This window comes from Chiloscyllium plagiosum, chromosome 32, assembly GCF_004010195.1.
Source record: "Chiloscyllium plagiosum isolate BGI_BamShark_2017 chromosome 32, ASM401019v2, whole genome shotgun sequence".
NCBI lineage: Eukaryota > Metazoa > Chordata > Chondrichthyes > Orectolobiformes > Hemiscylliidae > Chiloscyllium > Chiloscyllium plagiosum.
The window spans coordinates 23,853,895-23,879,390 of record NC_057741.1 but is presented as its reverse complement, the minus strand read 5'-3'; the positions used below and the strand labels follow the sequence as shown (position 1 = coordinate 23,879,390).

The window sequence follows — 25,496 nt, the reverse complement described above, 5'->3', positions numbered from 1 at the left end:
AATAAGGGAATGGAAACTACTCACAGTACTACAGATGTGGTCTCACCAATATTTTGTATAGTTGTAGTACTCTTATACTTTAAGCCCCTTGAATAATGGCCAAAATTCCATAGCCTTCCTGATTACCTTCTGCAACCTGTGTACTAGCTTTCTGTGTTTTTTGCTTTGTGTTGCAGCTTTCAGCAGTAGTCTCCATTTAAATAATATTCTGTTCTTTTGTTCTCCCTTCCAAAATGAACAACTTTGCATTTTTCCCACATTTATAATCCATTTGCCCTCTTACTTAACCTATCAATATCTTTCTGTAAACTATTTGATTAAAACAGTTTAATCTTTTTGTTTAAACTCTCACAACTTCCCTTTCCACCTATGTTTGTGTCAAATTTGGATACAATACATTGACTTCCTTCCTCCAAGTCATTAATGAAGTGGAATGTATGTGACAGCCCTTGACATTAATGTCACATTTGACCAAGTGTGTCATCGAGGAGCCCTACCAAAATTAGAATCAATGAGTGTCAGGGTACAACCTCTCTTATGGTTGGAGTCACACCCAGAAGATATATTATGTTTGTTGGAGCTCAGTCATCTCAGCTCTAGGACATCCCTGCAGGAGTTCCTCAGGGTAGTGTCCCACACCCAGTTATCTTCATCTGCTTCACCAATGTCCTTCCCTCCATTAAAAAATCAGAATTGAAGGTGTTTGCCAATGTTCAGCACTATTCATGACTCCTCAGATACTGAAGCAATCCATGTGCAAATGCAATAAGACCTGGACATTATCCAGGCTTGGGCTGACAAATGGCAAGTAACATTTGTGCAATACAAATGCCAGGCAATAAGAGACAATCTAACCATTGCCTCTTGACATTCAATGGTGTTGCCATCACTGAATCCCATATAATGAATATCCTAGGGATTGCCATTGACCAACAACTTCAACTGGACTTCCACTATAAAGACTTATACAAAATATCTGTTAAACACGTCTGCAGTTTCATTCTTTCCCAAAACAGGTTTCCCAAATACTTTTTCTAGGGGAACTATGTTCACTCTGACCTCTCCCTTCCTTTATATAAAGAAGTTTATTGTCAGTTTTTATATTCCACAAGAGTTTGTTCTTGTAGTTTAGTTCCTCTGCATTTATTATCTTTTATACTCATTATCTTTTGTCTCCTTTTCTGGATTCTGAATTTAGCCCCTTTGGGGCTGTCACTGAATTTGGCCTTCTTACATGCTTTTTCTTTCAACTTTATAATCTTCTTAACTTGCTTAATTAATCATGTTATATTCCTCTCTTAGAATGTTACCTCTACACTGGGGAGTATTTTTGCTGAGAGATATGAATTACCACTTTAGGTATCTGCCACTGCTTTTTTACTATCATGCCTACTCACCTGTCACTTTAGTTAGCTCTACCCTTAAGTTAAATACAATTGTTTCTCACCCATATTTCTTACACTCAAGATGAATATTGCATTTTATCATATTATGATCGCTACTTCCTAGGGTCTCTTTTATTTGTATGTTATTTATTAAACCTGCCTCATTACTCATTTACCAAGATAGACTGCTCCCTGGTTGGCTCAATGACTGACTGCTCCAGGAAACTATTCCAATTGCACTGTATGAATTTGGTATCATAGCTACCTTTTCCAATTTGATTAATCCGAGCAACGTGAAGATCAATATCGCCTCCATAATTATTGTTTTCTTTTTCCATTCTCCTATTACTTGTTCATTTCTAGCCCTTGCCATGGAGTGGCTACCATCTAAGAGCCTGTACTCTACTCCTATCAATGTCTTCTTTCCCTTTTTCGTTTTTACATCCACCCAAATGGACTGTACATCATCTGAGCTTAGATCATCATTTTATTTCTTATTAACAGTGCTATCTCTTCCAACCCTTCTGTCACTCTGAAAAGTAAAATATCTCTGAATATTATGTTCCTAGTTTTGATCTCCTTATAGCCATGTTTCTATGATGGCTATGAGATCACATTCAGTTATCTTATTTTGTGCCATCAGTTCATCTACCTTATTCCAAATGCTTTGTGCACAAAGCCCTTAAGTTTGTTCTGTTGTCAAATTTCCCTATACTTTTATGGTTCCTTGGTGCAATATGACTTTTGCACATTCTATCTTTTCCTTTCATTTTCCGGTAACAATCAACCCCATCACTAAACCAGCAGTCTACCTTCTCCTCTACATTTTATGTTATAGCTTTTCATGGATTCCAGCTTAATTCAGATGGAATCTGTCCTATTGGAACAGCTCCCCCCTTCCCCAGTCCTGGTGCCAATGTCTCTCAAATTTCAACCTGTTTCTCTCACACCAGTTTTTGAGCCACTCATTTACCTCTTTAGTCTGTATGCCAATTAGTGGCTCATGTAGTGAAGCAGAGGTTATTGGCTTTTTGGTTCTACTTTATAATTTAGCTCCCCGCTACCCCGATTCACTCAGTAGTACATCTTTCCTCTTTCTACCAATATTGTTATACCTATGTGGACCACGACACTTCTATTTTTACCCTCACACTCCAAGTTCCTCTGCAACCTAGATGAGATGCTCATTTGAGATGATCATTGCTCATTCCCCTGACAGCCTTGCTCTCGTCCACACAGGGAACAAGAACCTCAAACCTATCAGACGAGCTAAAGGCCTAAGGCTCCTTTAGCACAACCTCCTGGATCCTTCTACCTGCCTTACTCATAGTCACACCTTGCCCCTGACCACTGACTAAATTTGAGGTTGTTAATCTAAGGGGTGTGACTGCCTCCTGAAATACACTGTCCAGATAATTCTCACCTTCCCTGTTGTGTCACAGTGTTCGAAGCTCAGATTCCATCTCATCAACTCTAAGCCGGGTTCCTCAAGCAACCAACAGTTGCTCCAAATGTGCTTACTGTGAACCACAATGGGGTTCAAAGCTCCTCCATCATGCAGGTACAACACGTTACCTGGCCCTGCACCTATATTTTATTTACTTAGTTCTTAATGTGTTTTTTTAAAATTTCCTACTAGAGGTAGGAAATATAGTTAGTAATCTTTTTGATCTTTTGATTTGTAATCTGTAAATTTTTTTTCTATTTACCTTCAATCTGGAAGTAACCTATCATAGTCAAATTAGCAGCTATTACCAACCAATGAACTTTTAGTTTTCTTGTGATATCACTGTGTTTCATACCGAGCCCTAATCCTGGGCTTCAGTTAATGTTGGGCTGTGTCTCATTGCTGACTGTATAAAATTTCTTGCTCTAGCTCAGTGAATAGTAGTATTCTGTCTGATAATTTTTGAGCCTCATTGTTCTTCTTTCCCTTTTCTCCAACAATGCTGGGAATAAAGTTATCCTCAGGCTGATCAGTCTACTGGCAAACAGAATGAGCCATTATGACAAATGTCACTTCTAATGCCTGCAATTCGAGTGTTTCATTTCAAAGGAAATCATTCAGCTTAAAATCCATTTCATTCCATGTGTCATTTTGAATTCATTATTCAGGGTTATTTTATTACTCTGGTAAAACTAATCCTATGAGTGGTAGTGATGGCCACGGCATGAGTCAATGCCACTTTATCATGTAAAAGCTCTAATCCCTTTTACCAATTGGCAACTCTCATCAGTTTCCCTGGGTTTCACAAGCTGCTATTGATTCTGTTCTTTAAAAGAAAAGATACAATGCCAAAAATCAACTCTTATAGCCCTGTCACTTGCTCTTTTGGGAATGGTAGTATAATGAATTGGATGTTCCATCACATTTTCAATTGGAATATTAATATCTTCATTTGATTTCTATTGGAGACTAAAATGTTACTTCAACTTTATTCTGCTGCTTTTTCTAATCATCATCACGGTTGCAAGTTGACATTTTATATCAGTAGAGTTAGTGGAATTTATCTTGTATTGGTCTACGCAAGAGGGAAACACGTTATTAGAAAAAAAACAACTCCCCCAAAATAGTGACAACTTTTATCTATAGTTCACACTCATACTTTCAATAAACCGCACCTGTACTTACAGCCTAAACCATGGTCTGGAAGTGCTTAATCTTCTACCTTCATAACTAAAATAAGGGACTAGATTTTTCTGTGAGCTTTAAGACCTGGATGTTGTGACAAAATGCAGGTCTTGGTCAGTTTTGCTGCTAATGTCAAATGCTTGTGTTAAAGCAGGACTCCCATGCAATCCTTGTTGTGACTGCTAGCCTGGTGTAAGAGTTGAATTCTGACATTGTGTTTTATTTGGTTGCATCCCATTTGTAGCTTCTGGTTGTATCTTTTGAACCAGGTTTCTTGCTTTATTGAGCCCAGCCTCCATTCACCCTGCCTGGCTTGCAAAGATCTCTGAGTACAAATGGAGTTTATTACATATAAATGTCAGATGCTGAATTCTGGAAAAGCAAATCAGAGCAGGACGTTTACACTAAATGATAAGGTCCTTGGAGTGCTGCTGATCAAAGAGACCTTGGAGTGCAGGTTCATAGTTCCTTGACAATAGAGTTGAAGTTAGATAGGATAGTGAAGAAGGCTGAGGGATGACCTTATCGAGGTTTATAAAATCATGAGGGGCATGGATAGGATAAATAAACAAAGTCTTTTCCCTGGGGTTGGGGAGTCCACAACTAGAGGGCATAGGTTTTAGGTGAGAGGGGAAAGATATAAAAGAGACCTAAGGGGCATCCTTTTCACACACAAGGTGATGTGAGAATGGAATGAGCTGCCAGAGAAAGTGGTGGAGTCTGGTCCAATTGCAACATTTAAACGGCAACTGGATGGGTATATAAATAGGAAGAGTTTTGAGGGATATGGGCCAAGTGCTGGCAAATGGGATTAGATTAGGTTAGGACATATGGTTGGCATGGACGAGTTGGACTGAAGGATCTGTTTCTGTGCTATACATCCCTATGACTCTGTAGGACAGTTTTGTGGTAGATTCAACAACTGCACTTCCCAGGCAACTTGCTAACTTCTCAACCCTGGCTACTGTGCTAAAACTGGTCACAATTCTGAACGCATTCGGATGTTGTTGACAGGTTACAATGATGAGATAACTGCACCGAGGCCAGTATCTTGTCACCAAGTCACCCTTTATTTACATGTGCACAGTATATGAGCTCTGACCGCCAGCTCAGAGTCAGTCCCTGGAATGAGGAGACTCTCTGAATATCCTGTTTATGTCTTTCAGTCAGGTGTTACATTCAGGTTAACAACCCCAATCAAAGATCTCAGTCAATGAGATCCACCTGGACTTTGTTCCAATCACTACAAATGCTTTTATATTTTCTGTCATGTTTAAGCAATGTGTTAATTTCATTTATTTTACTCCAATAAGTCCTTTTGGAAAGCTTCAATAGGTTTTGAAACTGTAATTGGCTCCTTTTCCTATTCACCTCAGATTTTGAAAAACCACACTCCTCCCCTCGTAGCACAGCACTTATTGACAAACGTATCAATTGATTACTGTAGCTGTCACCCATTAGCCATCAGATATAGGTGGTGAATCCAGAAGTTTACTTTTATAGGAATTTGATTTTCAGCATTTCTCATAGCTACAGCTTAGCAAGATCTCTCTGCTGTTCTTGGGCCTGAAGTGTTGATTTTAGGCAATCCATCATTTCAGCTGGACGTTTTTATTTTCTCGGCTTGCTCAGCTGCTTCTGCAAAGATAAATATAGAAAACATAGCTCCATCCTCTGTTAAATACTCTGCATTCAAATAGGACATTTGTGACCTTCAAATTCAGGCTAAAAGTTTTGGTAGGAGAAAGTGAGGACTGCAGATACTGGAGATCAGAGTCAAGTGTGTAGTTCTGGAAAAGCACAGCAGGTCAGGCAACATCCGAGGAGCAGGAGAAGTTTCGGATATAAGCCCTTCATCATTCCTGATGAAGGGTTTATGCCCCAAACATCGATTCTCCTGCTCCACGGATGCTGCCTGACCTTCTGTGCTTTTCCAGCACTACACTTTTGACTAAAGATTTTGGTAGCCATTTTTCCAATGTTCCATATGTTTTGCAAATGTTCTTGATATCTTGGGGATTTATCATGATCTTTTATATCACTTGCATCGTAGTAACATTCAGAAGATCACCATGTGTGGAGATACAGCAATACAGCTCCTTTGTTTATTTTGTAAAAATTCTGTCCAGTGTTGTTCGTAACTGCAGTTCGAGACTTTTTTTTGGCTTGTATGCTTTTGCACTCCAGCAGTTTGCATAAATCCCCTCACAAGTTGAGTGCTCAGTGCTTGTGTTTTGATTATTGTTTCTGGAGTTCGTCGTCAAATCTTGTCAGAGGTATTTTCCTGTCATTCTCAAGCAGAAAACACTGCTTTATTTTAAAAATAATTGCCAGCACCATGTTTTATTTCTCCTGTTATTGGTAAGTCACACAACTTAAATGGTGGAGATTCAGTATACTGCAAATCTCATACAGGTTTTTTTTAACTGCTCGACCTACAATTTGCCGTCACAAATAATTTATGTATTAAATCTGCTTCTATCATATTTCTTCGGGACTGCACTCTGCAGTTGGGCATGCAGTTTCATCTGCTCCTTGGTTAGTTTCAGATCCATCTCAATGTAATATTGCTCTTGAAATAATTACCCACACTGGAAACAAAAAAGAACAAACATATGAGCAGATTGAACACTTCTGGAATTATAACTGCTTCACATTTCTAAGATGATCTGCAACACATTCCCAAATATCTATTTTTATTTTATTTCAGAAGTTGGGAATGCATATTGAGGTTGTATGCGACATTGGTAAGACTTCTTCTGGAATATGGTGTCCGGTTCTGGTCACCCTATTATAGGAAGGATATTATTAAGCTGGAGAAGGTTCAGAAGACATTCCCCAGGATGTTGCCGAGTATGGAATGTTTGAGTTATAAAAAAAGGTTGGATAGACTGGAACTTTTTCCACCAGAGTGTAGGAGGTTGAGAGGTGATGTTACAAATGTTTATAAAATAATGAGACATATAGATAGAGTTAATGATAGGGGTATTTTCCCTAGGATGGGGGATTTCAAGATGAGGGAGCACATTTTTAAGGTGGAAGGAAAGAGATTTGAAAAATACACAAGAGGGAAATGTTTTAGCGAGAGAATGGTTAGATATAGAATCCCTACAGCGTGGAAACAGACCCTTTGGCCCAACAAGTCCATCTTCGAAGAGTAAAGCCAACCAGGTCCATTCCCCCTACCCTATATTTACCCCTGACTAATACCTCTAACTTACACATCCTTGAACACTATGGAACAACTTAGCATGGCCAATTCACCTAACCTGCACATCTTTGAACTGTGAGAGGAAATCCACACAGACATGGGGAGAATGAGCAAACTCCACACAGATAGTCACCCGAGGCTGGATTCGAACCCGGCTTCCTAGTACTGTCGGGCAGTAGTTCCAACTACTGAGCCACTGTGCCCTCTAATCTATGTGTGTTTCCCAGGAGAGCCCGGTGACATTGTCCAAATAAGCAAATTCTGTTTTCCACTGATTTACTCTCGCTCATATTGTAAGGTGCAAAGCACGACTCAGTCAGAATATTGCTCAAAAAAAGCTGTGGCTATTGAGTCGACAGATAAGCCAAGTATCTGATCTGCTGTAGAATACAATCTGGTGTGCTCATGCTTTCAACTTGCCATCAGCTTTTAAGCTGATAAGAAGATCACAAATGTAAAATCACTTTGCTTAGAGTCGGGAATTTCAAAGATTCTCTTGCTACACTTTACAATGTGAGTGAGTGATTAATTTCCACCAGAATCAATATTTAGAGTTTATTTTTATCTTTGCGTGTTTTGAAAAAAAGATTCTTCAAAATCAACAGCTAAATTAAACCTGGCATGTTATGCAAATCACAAATAATTACCAAGTCGTCTTTTTCTGTTTTCTCGTTTTATTGAAACTAACACCTCAGTTACATTTTGCTGTTGTATTTCATAGAATCCCTACACTGTGAGGGCAGGTCATTTGGCTTATTGTGTCCACACTGACCCTCCACCTTTTTAGCAGCTGATTGATGGATAGTTTTTCTCTTTGTTAGTTTACAGGAAACAGGGAACCTCTATCGATGAGTATTTCTTCTAGACTTAATCTAGATTCTGTATGTTTGCCAAGTAATTTTAAAATGTCATTCCAATCAGTAACAGGGTTAAATGAGTTGAGCTTTCATATTGATGCCTGGAAGAAAATCCTTTTAAATTGTTCTGGGGTTGGTGAAGAAAAATAAATCGCTCAAAGATTTTGGCAAAAGATCTATTTACTGGAGAAATGTAAACCTTTCAATATTGCTGAAATCACAATTCCATTCTGAAGCAATGACACACAAGTTGCAGTAGTGTGTAACATTCCAAGAATGAATTTGTTTCAAAGCCAGGGTAGAGCTATTTTTATTAGCAGTAGCTTGTTGTCATTGATGAGGTATATCAGTTAGGCTTTAAGTGAGGTATTCACAGTGTTAGTTTATACCATCCCATGCAAATGCTATGAAGATGGAGATTTTCATTGATGAACAAAACTGCATCATATATTTAAGCTTGCATTACAATCAAGCTTTTGTACAAAATTCAATACTGAGTTTTAAGGAACGGCAGAAGTTTGTATTATACCTATAATCATGTTTAAAATTCACTTTTCCTTCATAATTCAGTGAAATAAAATGCTGAAGAGAGGGTTGAAGCTTAACAGAGAGTGGGGATACGTAACTTTTTCATCTAATAAATAGATAGTAAATGTTATAACAAATCGTGTAACTTGACATAAAATTTATCATGTTAAACATTAATATTAATAATACATGCAAATAACAATTCAGGATTTTAGTTCCTGTAAAATTTTCTGTTTTTTGCTCATGTTAAATTCCCTTAGCGCTATAGCAGACCAGTACAGTTAACTATGGTTTTCTCCCAGGGTCAGTGTTTGGAAAAGTGCTTTTTTCTCTTGATACACATAAATGACTCAGATATTGAAATATAGAGTAAAATTTTCACAGTTTGCCAATGATAGGAAACTTGACAAACAGTGAGAATGACACCAAGCAACTGCAATATGACATAGATGGGCTAGCAGAATGGTCAAGCAAGTGGCAGATTGAATTGAATTGACAGGAGATTGACAGATTGACAAAGAATTGAGATGTGTTGCATTATGGCAGAAGGGATAGGAAGAGGCAATATGATTTGAATTATTATAAGGAGTAAGTAGTGTCCTCGAGACCAGAGATTTATGTGCATAAATCCTTTGAAGGTAGAAAGGCAGTTAGCGTGTGATTAGAAATGCATGCAAGATCTTGAACTTCATAATTGGTTACAAGACCAGCAGTTGTACAGAACCCTTGAAGTGCTCTAGGTTTGGTTACCACATTTTAAGAAGAACATGACGGTCCTTCAAAGGACTCAAGATTTACCCGAATGATTCGAGGGCTGAGGGATTTTAACTGAGAGATGTTGGGATTGTTCTCCATCAAGTGATTAGAGGAAATTAAACAGAGATGTACAAGATTATGATAGGTAGATTGGGAAAAGCTGTTTCCATTAGTTGGTGGTAGAATGTTTGGGAAACACAGATTTAAGGTTTTGGGAAAGAGATGAAGAGGGATATAAGGAACAACCTTTTTAAAAGGTGAGTGGTGGTGCGCTGGAACCTATTGCCATTAAGGATGTCAAAGCAGAGATGATGATATCAAAGGAAATTGGTTGGGCACTTGAGGGAAAATAAACTTGCAACTTGAGAATTTGACTTAGCGGATCTTTCTCCAATGTGTCAGCATGGACTCAATGGGCCAAAATGACTCCTTAAGAGCCGTAATGGAACGATGACCTTAACATCAGCATTGTAGATAATGTGTATTGATGCTGAACATTATACTATATTCAACCTTTAAATGAGTACAGCAAGAAAATGGTTATGCTTGTTGTCCAAAGGTCACCATAGTACACAGTTTTAGTTTAAATTTATGGGATGAGTGCATTTGCCTATTCTCATTGCCCTTGAGATGGTGGTGGTGTGCTGCTGATTTGAACTGCTCCAGTCCATTTGGTGTAGGTACACCAGAACTAGTGCAACCAAGTGAGCTGCATCATGCTGGAGGATATCTAGCTTCTTGTTCCAGGTAAGTTGAAAGATTCTATCACAAGTGTGACTTGGGTTATATCTTGTAGAGAGTGTGGTGCTGAAAAAGCACAGCAGGTCAGGCAGCTTCGGAGGAGCAGAAGAATCGACATTTCAGGCAAAAGCCCTTCATCAGAAATTATTTCTAATCTGCAGCATCTGCAGTCCTCACTTTCACCTAGTTGATTGTATCTTGTAGATAGTGCACTTTGTTGTGTCAGGAGGTGCATTACTCACTGCAGTGGTCCTAGCCTCTACTTGTTCTTGTAGCCACAATATTCGCATAGTTTGTTCAGTTTAATTTCTGGTGAATGGTGACTCCCCAGGATGTGAGGTACTAGTTTAAATGACAAGGGGTGTTGGTTAGATTCTCTCTTGTCAGAGCTAATCATTTCCTGGCACTTGTGTGGTACAAATGTTGCTTGTTATTGCCCCAAACCTGGAAATTGCCGAGGTCATGCTACTAATGAACATGGATTGCTTCAGTATCTGAGGAGCAGCAAATGGTGCTGAACATTTTGCAATTATCAGCCAACATTCCCATTTCTCACCATGCTATGGAGGGAAGGGCACTGACAAGGTAGTTCAAGGTGGTTGGTCCAAGGTCACTAACCTGAGGAACTCTTGAAGAACTATTCTAGCTCTAAGAGGAATGACCTCCAACAATCTCAACATCCCCCTTTGTACCAGTGTAATGTTAAAAGATTAAATTGTACTATCTGTCTGGACATTAATGTAATGTTGAAGGGTTAAACTGTATTGTCTTTCTCCAGAAGCTGAACATTCTGGAAGTGTGTGGGGGTGACTGCAGGAATGTGGATGACTCCCACTTCATTTGGCCAGCCATTTCCTACTACTCTCCTGCTATTGTCAAATTAAACTCTCATTCAGTCCTTTCCATTCAGAAATGCTTTCATAGCCAATCAAATTTGTTTGCGTGATCATCCCCCGATACTGAAGTATATCACACCTACATTGTCCGGGGAAGTAGCGGAGCCAGAATTCATTTGCAGGGCCGCCCCAAGGCTAGAATATATCACACCGACATTGTCTTGGGGATTCATGGAGTCAGGAAATTGTTTGCATAACGATTCCCCAGGATTAGTGCATTTACATTTACTTTATCTCCGAGGATGACCTCATCCCACCATTGTTCCTGGGGTAACATGTGGTTATGGGGAGGGAGTGGCCAGACTCCTTGTAACATTATCAACTGACCTGTATAAAGGGAATGTATTTTCTTTATTCGGGGCCTCTTTTGACTTGACTTTGCACACCTACGAAGCATGTCAAAGGGGGTCACCTCACTTGTACAGGCTTTAATAAACTTTAACTGTTTGCAGAAGTTGGTGTGTGCGAATTGCATCTTGTGTGTGTAACCTCAGGAAAAGAACGTCACACTAGGCCTAACAGGAGCAACGAGTTTTACCCCGGTTCCCATTGAGTCTAGTTTTACCTTGATGTCACACTTGGTTAAATGTAGCTCTGATATCAAGAGCTGTCACATCAAAGGAGATAGACCAATAAGTTGACTGTTAGAATTTGAGGAGGAGTATTGGTATTTTATGTGAGGCCAATAAATCACTTTTGTATATTTAAGCTGTTCCTGCTGTAATTAATCCAGATAATCAGCAAAGATTCAAGATGTTTGATAGCTCAGCTTACAAATGCTGAATATGGTACAATATTGAGAGCCCATATGACAGGAAGACATAATCTGAAAGCAAAAAATACTGGCAATCACAGCAGGTCAGACAGCATCTGTGGAGAGCGAGCAACCTAAAGTTTTAACTCTAGATGATTCTTCTTCAGAGCTGACGTGTAGTGTGGAAGGGGCATCATATATGCGATGGTGGCGGGTTGGAGGCATGGAGTGCTGGGGGATAGAAGCTGCTGATAGTACCAATTAAGTGACTAGAATGTGAGGATGGTAGAATAATGGTGTGCCTAACTGCCAGACTGGAAATAGCAGACAGTCCCACTGTGATGGGGGCAGAGAGGACATGGTGACAGAGAATGTAACAAGTAAAGCCAAAAGGAAGTGAAGGAATGGGTGTGGATTCACAGCCTGTAGCTGCAGAACTCCATATTAAATCCAGAAGTCCTGAGGGACAGCATTTACATGTATTTGGAAAGGAAATGACTGATCAGGGATAGTCAGCATGGTGTTGTGTGTAGGAAATCATGATTAGAATAGTGCTGAAAGAACACAGCAGGTCAGGCAGCATCCAAGGAGCAGGAAAATCGGTGTTTCAGGCAAAAGCCCTTCATCAGGAATGAGGTGGTGCTTTTCCAGCACCACTCTAATCTTGACTCTCCAGCATCTGCAGTCCTCACTTTTGTCGCATGGGAAATCATCTCTCATGAAATTGATTGAGTTTTTTTTGAAGAAATATCAAAGAGGATTGATGAGCGCAGAGTGGTGGACGTGATCTATATGGACTTCAGTAAGGCAATCGAAAAGTTCCCCATGGGAGACTGGTTAGCAAGGTTAGATCTCATGGAATACAAGGAGAACTAGCCATTTGGATACAGAACTGGCTCAAAGGTAGAAGACAGAAGGTGGTGATGTAGGGTTGTTTTTCAGACTGGAGGGCTTTGACCCATGGAAGTCCACAAGGATCGGTGCTGGGTCCACTACTTTTTGGCATTTATATAAATGATTTGGATGTGAACATAGGAGGTATAGTTAGTAAGTTTGCAGGTGACACCAAATTTGGAGGTGTAGTGGACAGCGAAGAAGGTTATCTCAGAATACAACAGGATCTTGATCAGATGGACCAATGGGCTGAGGAGTAGCATAGATGTAAGGTGAGGGGGAAAGAAATAAAAGGGATCTAAGGGGCAACCTATTCATGCCAAGGGTAGTGCATGTATGGAATGAGCTGTCAGAGGAAGTAGTGGAGGCCGGTACAATTGCAGCATTTAAAAGACATCTGGATGAGTATATGAATAGGAAGGATTTGGAGGGATATGGGCCAAATACTGGCAAATGGGAACAGATTAGGTTAGGATATCTGGTCGGCGTGGACAACTTGGACCGAAGGGTCTGTTTCCGTGCTGTACTTCTGTATGACTCGATGCATCTCAGGCCGTAACAACCCTAATCTGAAGATGATTCAGTTTATGCTGATTCGCTGAAGCATTGCAGCATGCTGAGGACAGACAAGTGGGCATGTGAGTAGGTGATTCCAGCACCTGCAGTAATTTGCTCTGACAGGAAGATTTAATCCCCGGTCTGTGCAAAATTACCAAACCTCTGTGGAACTACAACAATAAATTTCTCTCTATATCCCAAACTCGAGAAAAGAAAACTCAGTAGGTGTACTTGCACTTCATTATTAGCTACCAAGCCAAGTTGAATGTGTTATATCTCTGTAAAGAACAAAGTTAGGTTCAATTATCAAAGAACTAATGTGACACACGTCTAATCCTTGGCATTGGCAGGTGGTGTTTCCCTCATTCATGGTTGAATGTGTACTGGAATGAGGCATTTATTTAACCCTTAGATTTATGCATCATTTTCAATTCTGTGTTGATGCATAACTGGTAGGTGACACTTGTCTATTACCTGGAGGAGTCGGAGTTTTCATCTCTGTTTCAGTTTGTGCAAGTGTTGTGTATCTGATCCATAATGATAGTATTTTTATTTGATATGCAGTAGAATCAATTGCACTGTATGATATCCATTTAATCTCAGTTACACCAAGTTTCAAATTGTAGTTCAGGTACAGTATTAGCCTTGATTCTGTTGGCAGTGCAGAACTTCACTGGGATTGAATACTGGTCATAAATCTGGTGCATGTTCCATTCACAGATTCCCACATTTTATAGCCATGAGAAAAGTATACATGAAGTATATTTATCCGTATTGCATATCTATGTAGGTATTTCCCTTGAATTAGTGAATGTGGCTAATAATATATTCCCATAGTCAGTCCTTCGACCAGTTAGCAATTTCGATTGAATGACAGATCTAATCTTTATTAATGTAATGCCTTCGGGAGATATTTATGTAATCTCTGATAACATACTGTCACGATGAGTGGTTTATCAAATCTCTACCAGTTTAGTTGTAAGTAACATCAAAAAACACCTTGCATTAACATGGCACCAACAGGTGGTGCACATCAAATGTTTATTTTGTGGTGTCAAAGGTTATATTTATAAAATCTCTGCTAGTGTGATGTCATTTATATGGTATAATGCTGCTTTTGGTTCTGTATTCTCAATAGGTATCATGATTTGATGTTTCTCAAATATCTTTCTTTTGATTTGTTATAAATCCAAATAACCTAATTTTTCTGCCTTTTATTATCACACTAAGCACGATTTTGAGTAAATGAATGTAATCTTACTTTTTAATTATCACTTGCCATTTTACTGAAAAATGGGTGTAAAAGTGATCTGTCATATCATGTTCACAAATCCACATTGTGTTGAATTGTGTGCTGCAGTTGTGCCGCTATTGTTAATACAATAGCAATGCTATCATTTTGTGATCAGACATAAGCTTTAAAGAATATTGCTATGTGATAAAGTGCCTTAGACACTGTATCAAGCTTCTTTGGAGATGAAGGATGTGTTGATAATATCTTGAGTGTAAATGTCATTATGACATTCAACGACAGATCGTAACTAGAGCCATAGAGATGTACAGCACAGAAACAGACCCTTCAGTCCAACTCATCCATTCTGACCAGATATCCAAACTTAATCTAATCCCATTTGCCAGCACTCGGCACATATCCCTCAAAACCTTTCCTATTCATATACCCTTCCAGGTGCCTTTTAAATGCTGTAATTCTACCAGCCTCTACTACTTCCTCTGGCAGCTCACCCCATAGACGCACCACCCTCTGCGTGAAAAAGTTGCCCCTCAGGTCTCCTTTATATCTTTCCCCTCTCACCCTAAACCTATGCCCTCTTGGTCTGGACTCACCCACCCCAGGGAAAAAGACTATCTATTTATCCAATCCATGCCTCTCATGATTTTATAAACCTCTCAGACCACCCCTCAACTTCTGATGCTCCAGGGAAAATAGCCCCAGCCTATTCAACCCCTCCCTATAGATCAAATTGTCCAATCCTGGCAACATCTTTTTACATCTTTTCTGAACCCTTTCAAGTTTCACAACATCCTTCCGATAGGAAGGAGACCAGAATTGCATGCAATATTTCAAAAGTGGCCTAACCAATGTTCTGTACAGCCACAATCTGTTAGACTATAATCTGGTGTCAAGTGACTTCTGGTCTTGTCCACCCCAGTCCAACATCTGCACCTCCACATTGGCATTAGATCAGGTTGGGGTATCTCGCGGCGTGGACAAGTTGGACTGAAGGGTGTGTTTCTGTGCTGTACATTTCTATGATTCATTAAACAAAACAAATGCCTCTTTTATGATGGAATCTGACAGTCTTTTTTATTAATATATAAGCTAGCAGCTTCATAATCACTGAACAGCGGTAGAGGCAATGGGGACTTAGAGACTGAGGGAATGCACCCCAATCTTGTGATTTTCCATGCAGTAAAATATTTCCTGTACAATAGCAAATCAGTACAAAACATCACTTTGTGCATTCCACACTTCATTGTCAGTAAAATTAATAATCTTAACTAAGAATGTATGCTATCTTATTTTGGAATTAACACCTAAAATCACTTTTCAATAGATTAAGACAAGAGTTCTTCCAAAATCTGCCTGATTAGTTTTGACTTGCTCTTTTTCTCATTTGGTCTTATGATAGTGAAATGATGACTCACAGTTTAGTGATAAATTTTGTTTTGATTTTACTCCTATAATTTCACTTTCATTTGAATAAGAAAGCACATTATTCACATTCTTTTATTTTTTTAAAAAAATATATGTTTACTTCCAGGTATTCATTCCAAGATGAGGAAGACATGTTTATGGTGGTAGATCTTTTGCTCGGTGGAGATTTACGCTATCATTTACAGCAAAATGTGCATTTCAATGAAGAAGCTGTGAAACTCTATGTCTGTGAATTGGCATTAGCCTTGGACTACCTGCAGAGCTACAATATCATCCACAGGTTAGTAACATTTGAAATAGACAAGGTAAAATCACCATAGTACTAGAGAAGCATACAGTTTCTCTCTGAGGGGGATAACTAGTGGTGAGTTTAACCTGAGGATCATCACACCTCAGGCGAGGGAGCCTACCTGGTGACTATATAATTGAAAGCAGCTTGCCTTGTTGAATTCGTATTCAGTGTTAAATTAGATTGTGCTGAGGCTCAGTTGGTAGCACTCTTGCCCTCATTTAGATTAAACAGGTTCTTGCCCTCTCGAGGACTTTAGGATTGAAATTTAGGTTGGTAATCCAGTGCAGTGTTGAGGAAGCACTTCACTGTTGCTGGTGTACCTTTTGAATGAGATATTAAACAGAGGTAATGCCCTCTGAGATAAATGTAAAAGATCCTATGACGCTATTTTGAAGGAGATGTATAACCAGTATTCTGATGAATATTTAGTTCTCCCTCGATCAACTTCCCAACAAAAAGCCAATTTATTTGGATGTTATCACATTGTTCGTATAGGAACTTACTTTCTGCTTCCTATATTTCAATGAAGTTTCATTCACTGTAAAACAGTCATAGCCTGAACTTGTGAAAGACACTGTACAAATACATCTCTCTCTCTTTTCTTGAAAAGCAATCCAATAATAGTGAATATCCAGCATCCTCACCCTCATCAAAAACTGTTTCATGAAATTATAGAGCATGCAGCAAGTATGTAAGACTATTTTCTATAATGGAACTAGTTTAATATAAAACATAAAGGTGCAATTTTTTAAAATTTATGTTTTTGTTGTTTATTGAAATAAACTGTTGTGGATGGTTTACAATATATTATTATTTGGGAGCTTAGGTTCTAAAGTAGAGGTAAGTTGATTTTTGGTTTTTAGTTTCCATGTCAGAAACTAATTTTTTCCATGTGAGATTTAGAACAGTATTTCTGAGAACTGGTGTGATTTCTGCTGTGACTAGAGAAATTACCTGATGAAATATTTGCTGAAGTGTTTACTAGGCCAAGATTGTATAACCCAGAGAAAGAGGAACAGAGAATTGGGTTCAGTTCAGAAGAAAGAAAATCCATACCATCAAATATGCTGTTTAGCATTTCAAAGTTGTCCTGTCAGAGAAAACTCAATGAGTGACTGTATATCTCAGTGAGATAGAGAGAGAGTCACATCTGGTGAACATGCAGAAAGTTGCCAAAGGAACCCATGACTATCTCATCAGTTGAGTAAGAAATTAGAGTGCTAAAAGGGCTAAAGGTGATTGGGGAGAAAGGTGTGAAATTTTTTTTGCTATTTACGATCAGATATTTCCAAATCATTTTGTGTTTATCGATTAGAATGGTGCTGGAAAAGCACAGCAGGTCAGGCAGCATTCGAGGAGCAGGAAAATCCTGATGAAGGGCTTTTGCCCGAAATGTCGATTTTCCTGCTCCTGGATGCTGCCTGACCTGCTGTGTTTTTCCAGCACCACTCCAATCTAGACTCTGGTTTCCAGCACCTGCAGTCCTCAATTTCGCCTGTGTTTATCAATGTTACATTGTGTAATAAATTTGATTATTTTTCTTTGTTAAAAGTACAATGACAATCTTCTGTGAATACGTTCAATGACTGATCACCATGGTAACCAAATTCAAAAAGTAAAATTCATTGTTTATTGAGCCAAGTTTCATTCTAGGATCAGACTTGTCCAGTATTACCATCAGCTGGGATCTTAACACTGTGTAAACTAAATTAAATAAATGGATGTCTTTACACTTACAGTGGTAAGTTCTTTGTATTTTCCAATGTGGTAGAAAACAGTGATTGGATGTAGGTTTGCTCACTGAGCTGGAAGGTTCATTTCCAGACGTTTTATTACCCTACTAGGTAACATCTTCAGTGCGCCTCAGGTGAAGCAATGCTGAAAATTCCTGCTTTCTATTTATATTTTGGTTTGGTGATGTCATTTCCTGTGGTGATGTTATTTCCTGTGGTGATGTTATTTCCTGTGGTGAAATCACTTCCTGTTCCTTTTCTCAGGGGGTGGTAGATGGGGTCTAACTCGAAGAGTTTGTTGATATCAATAAACACATCAGGTTAGACCCCATCTACCATCCCCTGAGAAAAGGAACAGGAAGTTATTTCACCACAGGAAATAATATCACCACAGGAAATAGCATCGCCAACCCAAAGAAACCCAAACATATAAATAGAAAGCAGGAATTTGTAGCATTGCTTCACCTGAGGCTCACTGAAGATGTTACCTAGTAGGGTAAGGAAACGTCTGGAAATGAGCCTTCCAGCTCAGCAAGCAAACCTACATCCAAAACCTCAACCTGAGCTACAAATCTTCTCAAAACTTGCTAAAACAGTGATTGTTAGAGGTTTGAATAATTGCACATGTTTTCTTCCAAATGATACAAATGCTAATTCATTGTGAACCATATTCTTTATTATACGTCTGCTCTCTCGAAGGGTAGAAATTTGTTCATGTAGCAACACTTCTAGCAACACTAAACAGGTTATCTTTATTTCCCTGGAGACAGGAAATGCCACAAATTGCTATCTGTTTGATGAATGCTTTTGTTTTCTTTTAAATATTTAATTGCTGGATGTTGTCATCATTATATTTTGTATTTAGGTTATAAAAGCACTGTCAGATATTATCTATGTAAAGATTAAACTTGTTGTGAAAGTACATAATTACAAAACCTCAGGGATCCACACTAATGTGGTTAGATATGTTCAATACCAACAGCATGTTGCTAAATTCTAAATGATGGATACCATGGTTTTCTACAAGGGCTTTTGGAACACTTCATTGTTGTAAATTGTACTAATTGTAATCCATAAAATTAACACACACAAAAAAAATCAATAATGTAGTACTTTGCTGTTAGAAAACTTATTAAACTCTCTAGCTGGTCATTGGCCATAATGAGAAGATGAAATTTACTCAAATTGTTCACTCAGTAATTCAATTGCTGGTGTTTACTGACCACAACTGTTCATACATCTCAGACATTGGGTAAGTGAACGCAATCATCTGCTATGCAGGGTTTGGAGTTCTGAGAGTCCTAAAATGTATTTTTTTTTGACAACTGTTAGCAGTACATGGCTAGAAGAGGAAAACCTAGAATCTGTTATAAGGGATAGATATCTGGATGACAATGATCTAATTGAGCATAGTCAGTGTTTGATGAATCCAAATCATAGAATCATACAGTATAGAAGAGGCCCTTCAGCCTATTGAGTATGCACTGACAAAAAAACTACTACAAATCAGCACAGCAGTCCCACTTTCCAGTACTTAGCCCATAGCATTGAAAGTTATGACATTACAAGAGGTCATCCAAATACTCTTTATAGGTTGTGAAATTTCTTGCCTCATCTACTCTCCCAGGCACCCGTGTGGTAACGTGAATGCAGTCTATAGCACCTGCACCTTGGGAAGCAGGTGACAGTGGGGAATCTCATTGCCTGTGCTGCTGGCATCTCCAGAAAGTGGGAGAGGAATATGAACAACTGTGATCTAGCATTAGTGACATCCAGGATGTGTTGATGGGTGAAGGATTGGAACCTCTCACTCAGGTCCTCAGCAGCTGCTTGAAATGAGCCACTGGCATTCCAAATCAGGGAAGCTGTAACTATGGCAACCACCTGGCCACAAGTTTTGCTCCAGCAGATGACAAAGTTTGATGATGATGGGCAGGATATCCTAAATCACCGGCTGCATTGTCCTTTCAAGAACTGTAGAAAATGGCAGCATCGCCTGTAGATGTGACATCGGGGGCTCATTTGGCGCTGCCTCAATGGGTGGATTTCCACTTGATGCTCCTTGCTGTGGATGTTGTGCAGCAGCCACACAAGATCTTGCTGTCCATGTTGTAACTGCTCTCTCCTTCAAATTGTCTTTGCATTTGAAGCAAGGCCTCAGGGACACCAAACACGGAAACGTCTGTGTCAAACGTGTAAGCAGATCATCTGTGTGTGATGCTTGGAAGAGAAAACCATTTTGTGAACAGTGCTACCAAGCCCTCACAACAATCTTGATGAAGCATCATGTTATGTCCAGGCATTGTATGACATGAAGCTTCATAAAGATATCGGTAAAGAGCTCTGGGTGAAAAATACATTGCAAAACAAAATTATTCATGCTGCAGTTAATGAATGGATTTCAGGCAGTAGGCTACCCCCATCCCAAACTCCACCAATGAAAAGGTGCCTTGGACATCACAAACCATGTCCTCTCATGCTTACAGTTCCGTATGCCAATATGACAGCTAGCACAGCTAGCTGTAATAAATGTAATAAATGTTGGCCAGCTGGTGAAGTCCACATCACATGAATGAATAAAAATAAATTTTACAGAAATAACATAGTCACCACTCAATAGTGGATTTTGAAATCACTGTTTAAAGTCTAAAAGGAAAATTGTGAAATGTTTTCTTGACATTGAGATTCCAATTTTAAGTTCTCTCTACATTGATGGCCTCCCAGCCAGGCATGGTAAACTCTCGGCCCATTATGGTGGTCCTCCAGCGGTATGTAGCAAGCTGTCGGCCTGGCATGGCCTCAGCATGGACTTCCAGTCTCGAGGTGATTCCACAGCATTCTCCCGGCCTTGTGAATCATGAGGTGAAACCTGGCATGGTCTGATGTCAAGGCCTGGTACAGACTGGAGATTAGGTGCCAGCTCGAACTGGGTGAGAAGTCTGTTGCTCTGAACTTTTTTTCCATTTTATAAATTTATTTCTAAACTCTGCAATGCTGGACTTTTTATTTCTCTATTTTCTTAAGAACTGTAACTGAAGAAGCAGCATCTAGAGATGTATGTACCTATGATAGCACCGTTAGCAGTGACTTGTACAAGTTTCACTGTACTCTTTTGAGTACATGTGACAATAAAGCTAGTTCTAATTCTAGTTTCTTAATTTCCTTACCATTACTTATGTCTCTTTAAGGTGGAGAATATTCTACTCTTGAAAATTAAGGTAAGCCAGACAGTTTGCTTAAACGTGCTGGAAGAAACCGAGTAATGGACTATTTTGGACATAAGTTCAATTTGATGTGAATGAATCAAAGATTAATCAAAGGGGCAAAGAGGCAATGACAAGAGGACAGTTGCTATTAAAGCTAAAGTTTTTATAATTTGATGCTCAGAATCCTTATTTACATGACACCATTGTGAAGTGAGACCTGAAGGAAAGTAGGAGGTTCTTGCCAGGTCAAATCCTATCAACCTATTAGATTGATTATCGTGGTGTTGGCTGTGTTTTCTGTGACTGCTTTGTAAATCTCTAAGGCTGAAGCTTCTTGCTGATCAACACTATTGAGTATGCAGAGAGATGGCAACAGGGGTAGGGTAGGAAGTGTTTGGGCTTTGTGCCTATACACGCTCACTCCCACTCACATTCTTCATATTCTTCATTGTTTCGTTTTTTCATTTCTCTTTTGTATCACTGCTCACATCTCTTCTGTGGCTGTAATGGAGAAAGGCGGTTCGCGAGGGCCCGCTGAGGCGACAGTCTGGTGGATTCAGATGTCCATTCCTTGCGGCCATAGTTGCCACAGCTTTATTGAAGGCTTCATCCACGTGGGTCTGGCCCATTCCTCCTGGCGGTGGTGAGGCGGTTTCAGTGGTGGCTATACAGTGACAAAGACATTGGTGGTTCCCATTCGTTCTTGTGGCTATGGTGGCAATATGGTGGCTTTGGGCGAAGATTTGAGCAATGTTGACTTGGTGAGTCCGGTCTGACCCTCCTGGCTGTGGTGGAGACACGGTGGCTTCACTGTCAGCGTCGGCATTGTGGGTCCGGTCTTGAAACCTTTCCTTGGGCAGCTTCGGTGGCAGCATCCCATTGTCACTCCATAAACCCACAAAGGGAACACAAGATGAGCTTAGTCCTATCTTTGTCCCAATTATTTCTTTTTATAATTTCTATAATTAGATCAACACCACATTGTGGCAACTTATCCACATCTCACTGTATTTTCATAAATACAAAGGACAATAAATTGCTATTCTATTCTATTCTAGAGTTGTGCAGCTCAATCTTTCACTCAGTTACACAGCAAAGAATTTCCAGGTGTTAAGATTCTTTAAAGTACATGAATGGCACATGTTTGACCAGGAAGGTTTCCAGGCAACACTCCATGAATAAACAAATAGAAAAGCCTTTCAGTTCACCAATGGACAGATTTAGGATCACTGGAAGATAATAGCCATAATGCCACTTTATAGCAATCTGAGGAGAGGTGACATTATGCTCCCTACCTAGCACTGGTCTGGCTTTTCTATAAAGACCCATCATATCATTGCATTTTATCTGACTGAAAACAACAAAACTCTTGAGACTATTTGTCATTTTAGTAATTTTGAGCCACTCCTCGCCAAGCTCATATTCCACTCCCATCCCAAATTCTTTCATCTCCTCGCCATCCCCACCAATTCACACTTTTTATTCTTCTCCCATATCCTGTGAACTAACTTTTAGATGGCTTAGCCTCAGTGTCAGCCCATCCATCTTATATAACTTATCAAGCTCAGGCCACTGATTTAAAATAGCAGAGTGACTAATTACGTTCTCAGACCTCAATCTGCATATGCAAAGAAACATCCTACCAGTTTTCATCCGCTGTGGTTATTTCCTATTCACTCTGTTCTCGTTCTCCTCCCTGACAATATCTTGCCTGTGTCCTATGATTCTCTGTTCTGCTCCTCTGCCTGTGCATCTCTTACCCACAGGAAAAGCCAGGAGTTGAATTGGTTAAGCTATTTTAAACACACGCTGGTATGGACACAATGGCCAGGATGACATTATTTGATGCTGTAATTAGTCTGATTCTCTTCTATGCTATATATACCAAGCCTAGACAGCATTAATATATCCTTTCTGACAAAATTATACTGTAAATTTCAAAGAATCAGTTATGGTCCTGTGTGCATGCTTAAATTTTCTTTTTCACTGACTGGTGGAAATATATAGTGAGTGGCTCAGTTTGGTCCTTAAACCAATCTTTTGCCCCTCTAAGTGCTTCCTTAGTGGATATGATGGCTGCTGACAGCTCCTCTGAGCAGTAAATGGACCTTCCTGGAATCATTTGGATGCCTGCAACTTTGAATTTCTATCCCTCCCCAGATGGTGTAAGTTTGCACTCCTCTAGCTGCACTGACTCCTTACCATCATGCCCATTCTCTTTTCCAGCTGTCTGCCTTGTTCTTCTAGGATTCCACTTCTCTATCACTCTCCAGTTACTATCTTACAGCTCTGTCTCTAACCCTTCTGTGTCACCTCTCCCCTCTGGCTTCATTTTCATTTCCTTTCTCCCTTTCTTACCCCCTCATTCCCTTTACTGTGTCCCTCTATCTTTTCACTACCTCATCCACTTCTGTCATTTCCCTTTTCAATTTGTGTCCAATTCTAAATCTACTTCACCTGTATGTCGCACTGCACTTGGTTTCGACTCTTATTACTCATTCACGGGATGTTTGTTCCCCATTGTTAACTGGCCTTAAACTGAATAGCTTATTGGGTCACTTCAGGGAGCAGTGCAGAGTCCACCATATGAGTATGTCTGGAGTTACACCAGACCAGGTAAGAAGGACAGATTACCTTTGCTAAAGAATGTTAGTGAACTAGATGTTAAATGAACAATTTGTAGTCTCATTGATCGTGACCATGAACTTTCAATTCCAAATCGATCCCTTCTATTTGAATTTAACTCCACTGCCATGATGGGATTTGAAACTGCATTTCTAGAGTGTTTGCTGAAACTTCTGGATTTACTAGTTCAGTAACATAGAATAGAATCATAGAATCCCTACAGCGTGGAAACAGGCCATTTGGCCCAACAAGTCCACACCGACCTTCTGAAGATTAACCCACCCAGACCCATTACCCTTCCCTATTACTCTACATTTTCACCCGATTAATGTACCTAACTTACACATCCGTGAACACGATATGCAATTTAGCACAGCCAATTCACCTAACCTGCACATCTCTGGACTGTGGGAGGAAATCCATGCAGTCACAGAGAGAATATGCAAACCCCACACAGACAGTTGCCCATTAGTAATACACCACAATTTTTCACACTGTACAGGAGATTGACTCCTATGTACAATACAAGAGGAGACTAACTCATGTTTAGAAACATCCTGTCATCAAATACAACAATATACTCTCATGGCAATGAAATCACTAAGTATCCTCAATAGTTCATATTGCTGAAATTCTGTTTCTTAAAAATATCTATTAAACTCTGGAAGGAAATAAAATTAAACAGCAGTGGACCGTACAGCAATAAAGATAATGTCTTTTATGTTTAGATTCCACACAGCTTCTGTTTTTTGTTTAAAAAATCATTCACAGAAGCTCACTGGCAAAGTCGATACTTGTTGCCTATCCCTGATTAACCTTGAAACAATGAGAGTGAACTCGCTTCTTGAATACAACTTAATGTTTGCTCAGCTATTTCTGAGAGAAATGAAGAGCCAGTCTCATTGCTCAGACTCTGTCGTCATGTTTGGCCAGAGCTTGTAACAGTGGAAGATTTCTTTCTCTGAAGGACAGTAGTGCAACACATGAGTTTTTAAGAACAGTCGGTGATAGTTGTCATGGTCACCATCACTGATTATTTTAGTTTCATAATTATTTGATTAATTGAACTTAAATTCCATACTTGACATGAGGGGAATTTGAATGTATGTCTTTGTATCATGAGCGAATGTCTTTGCATCCTATTCCAGTTTTACAAATACCATATTACCATTTCCAATGCTCCACATGCTCCTTATTCCTGTTCTTGAAGCTGTTCTATACATTATTTACTGTCATGGATTTTCAACAATTAATAAAAGAAAACACCTCTATGACTCTATTCATTTCAAAGTACCTTTGTGCCATTTGTTGAAATCTGTTGAAAGTTGAAATCTGACCTGTGAGAATTCTGCGCACTGTCATGTTGATACTATCAGAGGAAAAAATAACATGTGAACAGTGAAAACATCACAAAAATAAGTGGTTGATTATTGGCTAATGTCTGAGACTTCAAGGAAAATGAATTGAGATCTTTAAACTAATCTTTAAACTATCAAAGAGTCTAGACTCTTTCCACGGCAACAAACTTTTGAGTTAGTTAATTAAGTAGGAACAGAGAACATGCATAGACATAAGCATTGCTTAAAATTCTGATTGAACTTTTGATAAGAGATAATCAACCTGAAACATTTTTGGCATGGCTTATAAATTTTGTTGTCCATATTTGGATAAATATATCATTTATTCTGCATCACTTCCAGTCGAAATTCCAGAAATAAAGAAAGAAAACAGGGAACCAACCATATTGCTCA

At 39.2% G+C, this 25,496-nt stretch overlaps 1 protein-coding gene across 1 annotated transcript in view; it reads left to right on the top strand.

Moving 5' to 3' along the window:
* Positions 1-25,496, top strand: part of LOC122539420 (serine/threonine-protein kinase 32B-like) — a 320,287-nt gene that overhangs the window by 143,165 nt on the left and 151,626 nt on the right. The window contains exon 4 of the mRNA XM_043674242.1: positions 15,996-16,169. Coding sequence (XP_043530177.1) covers positions 15,996-16,169 — 174 coding nt within the window. The remainder of the gene's footprint in view (positions 1-15,995; positions 16,170-25,496) is intronic.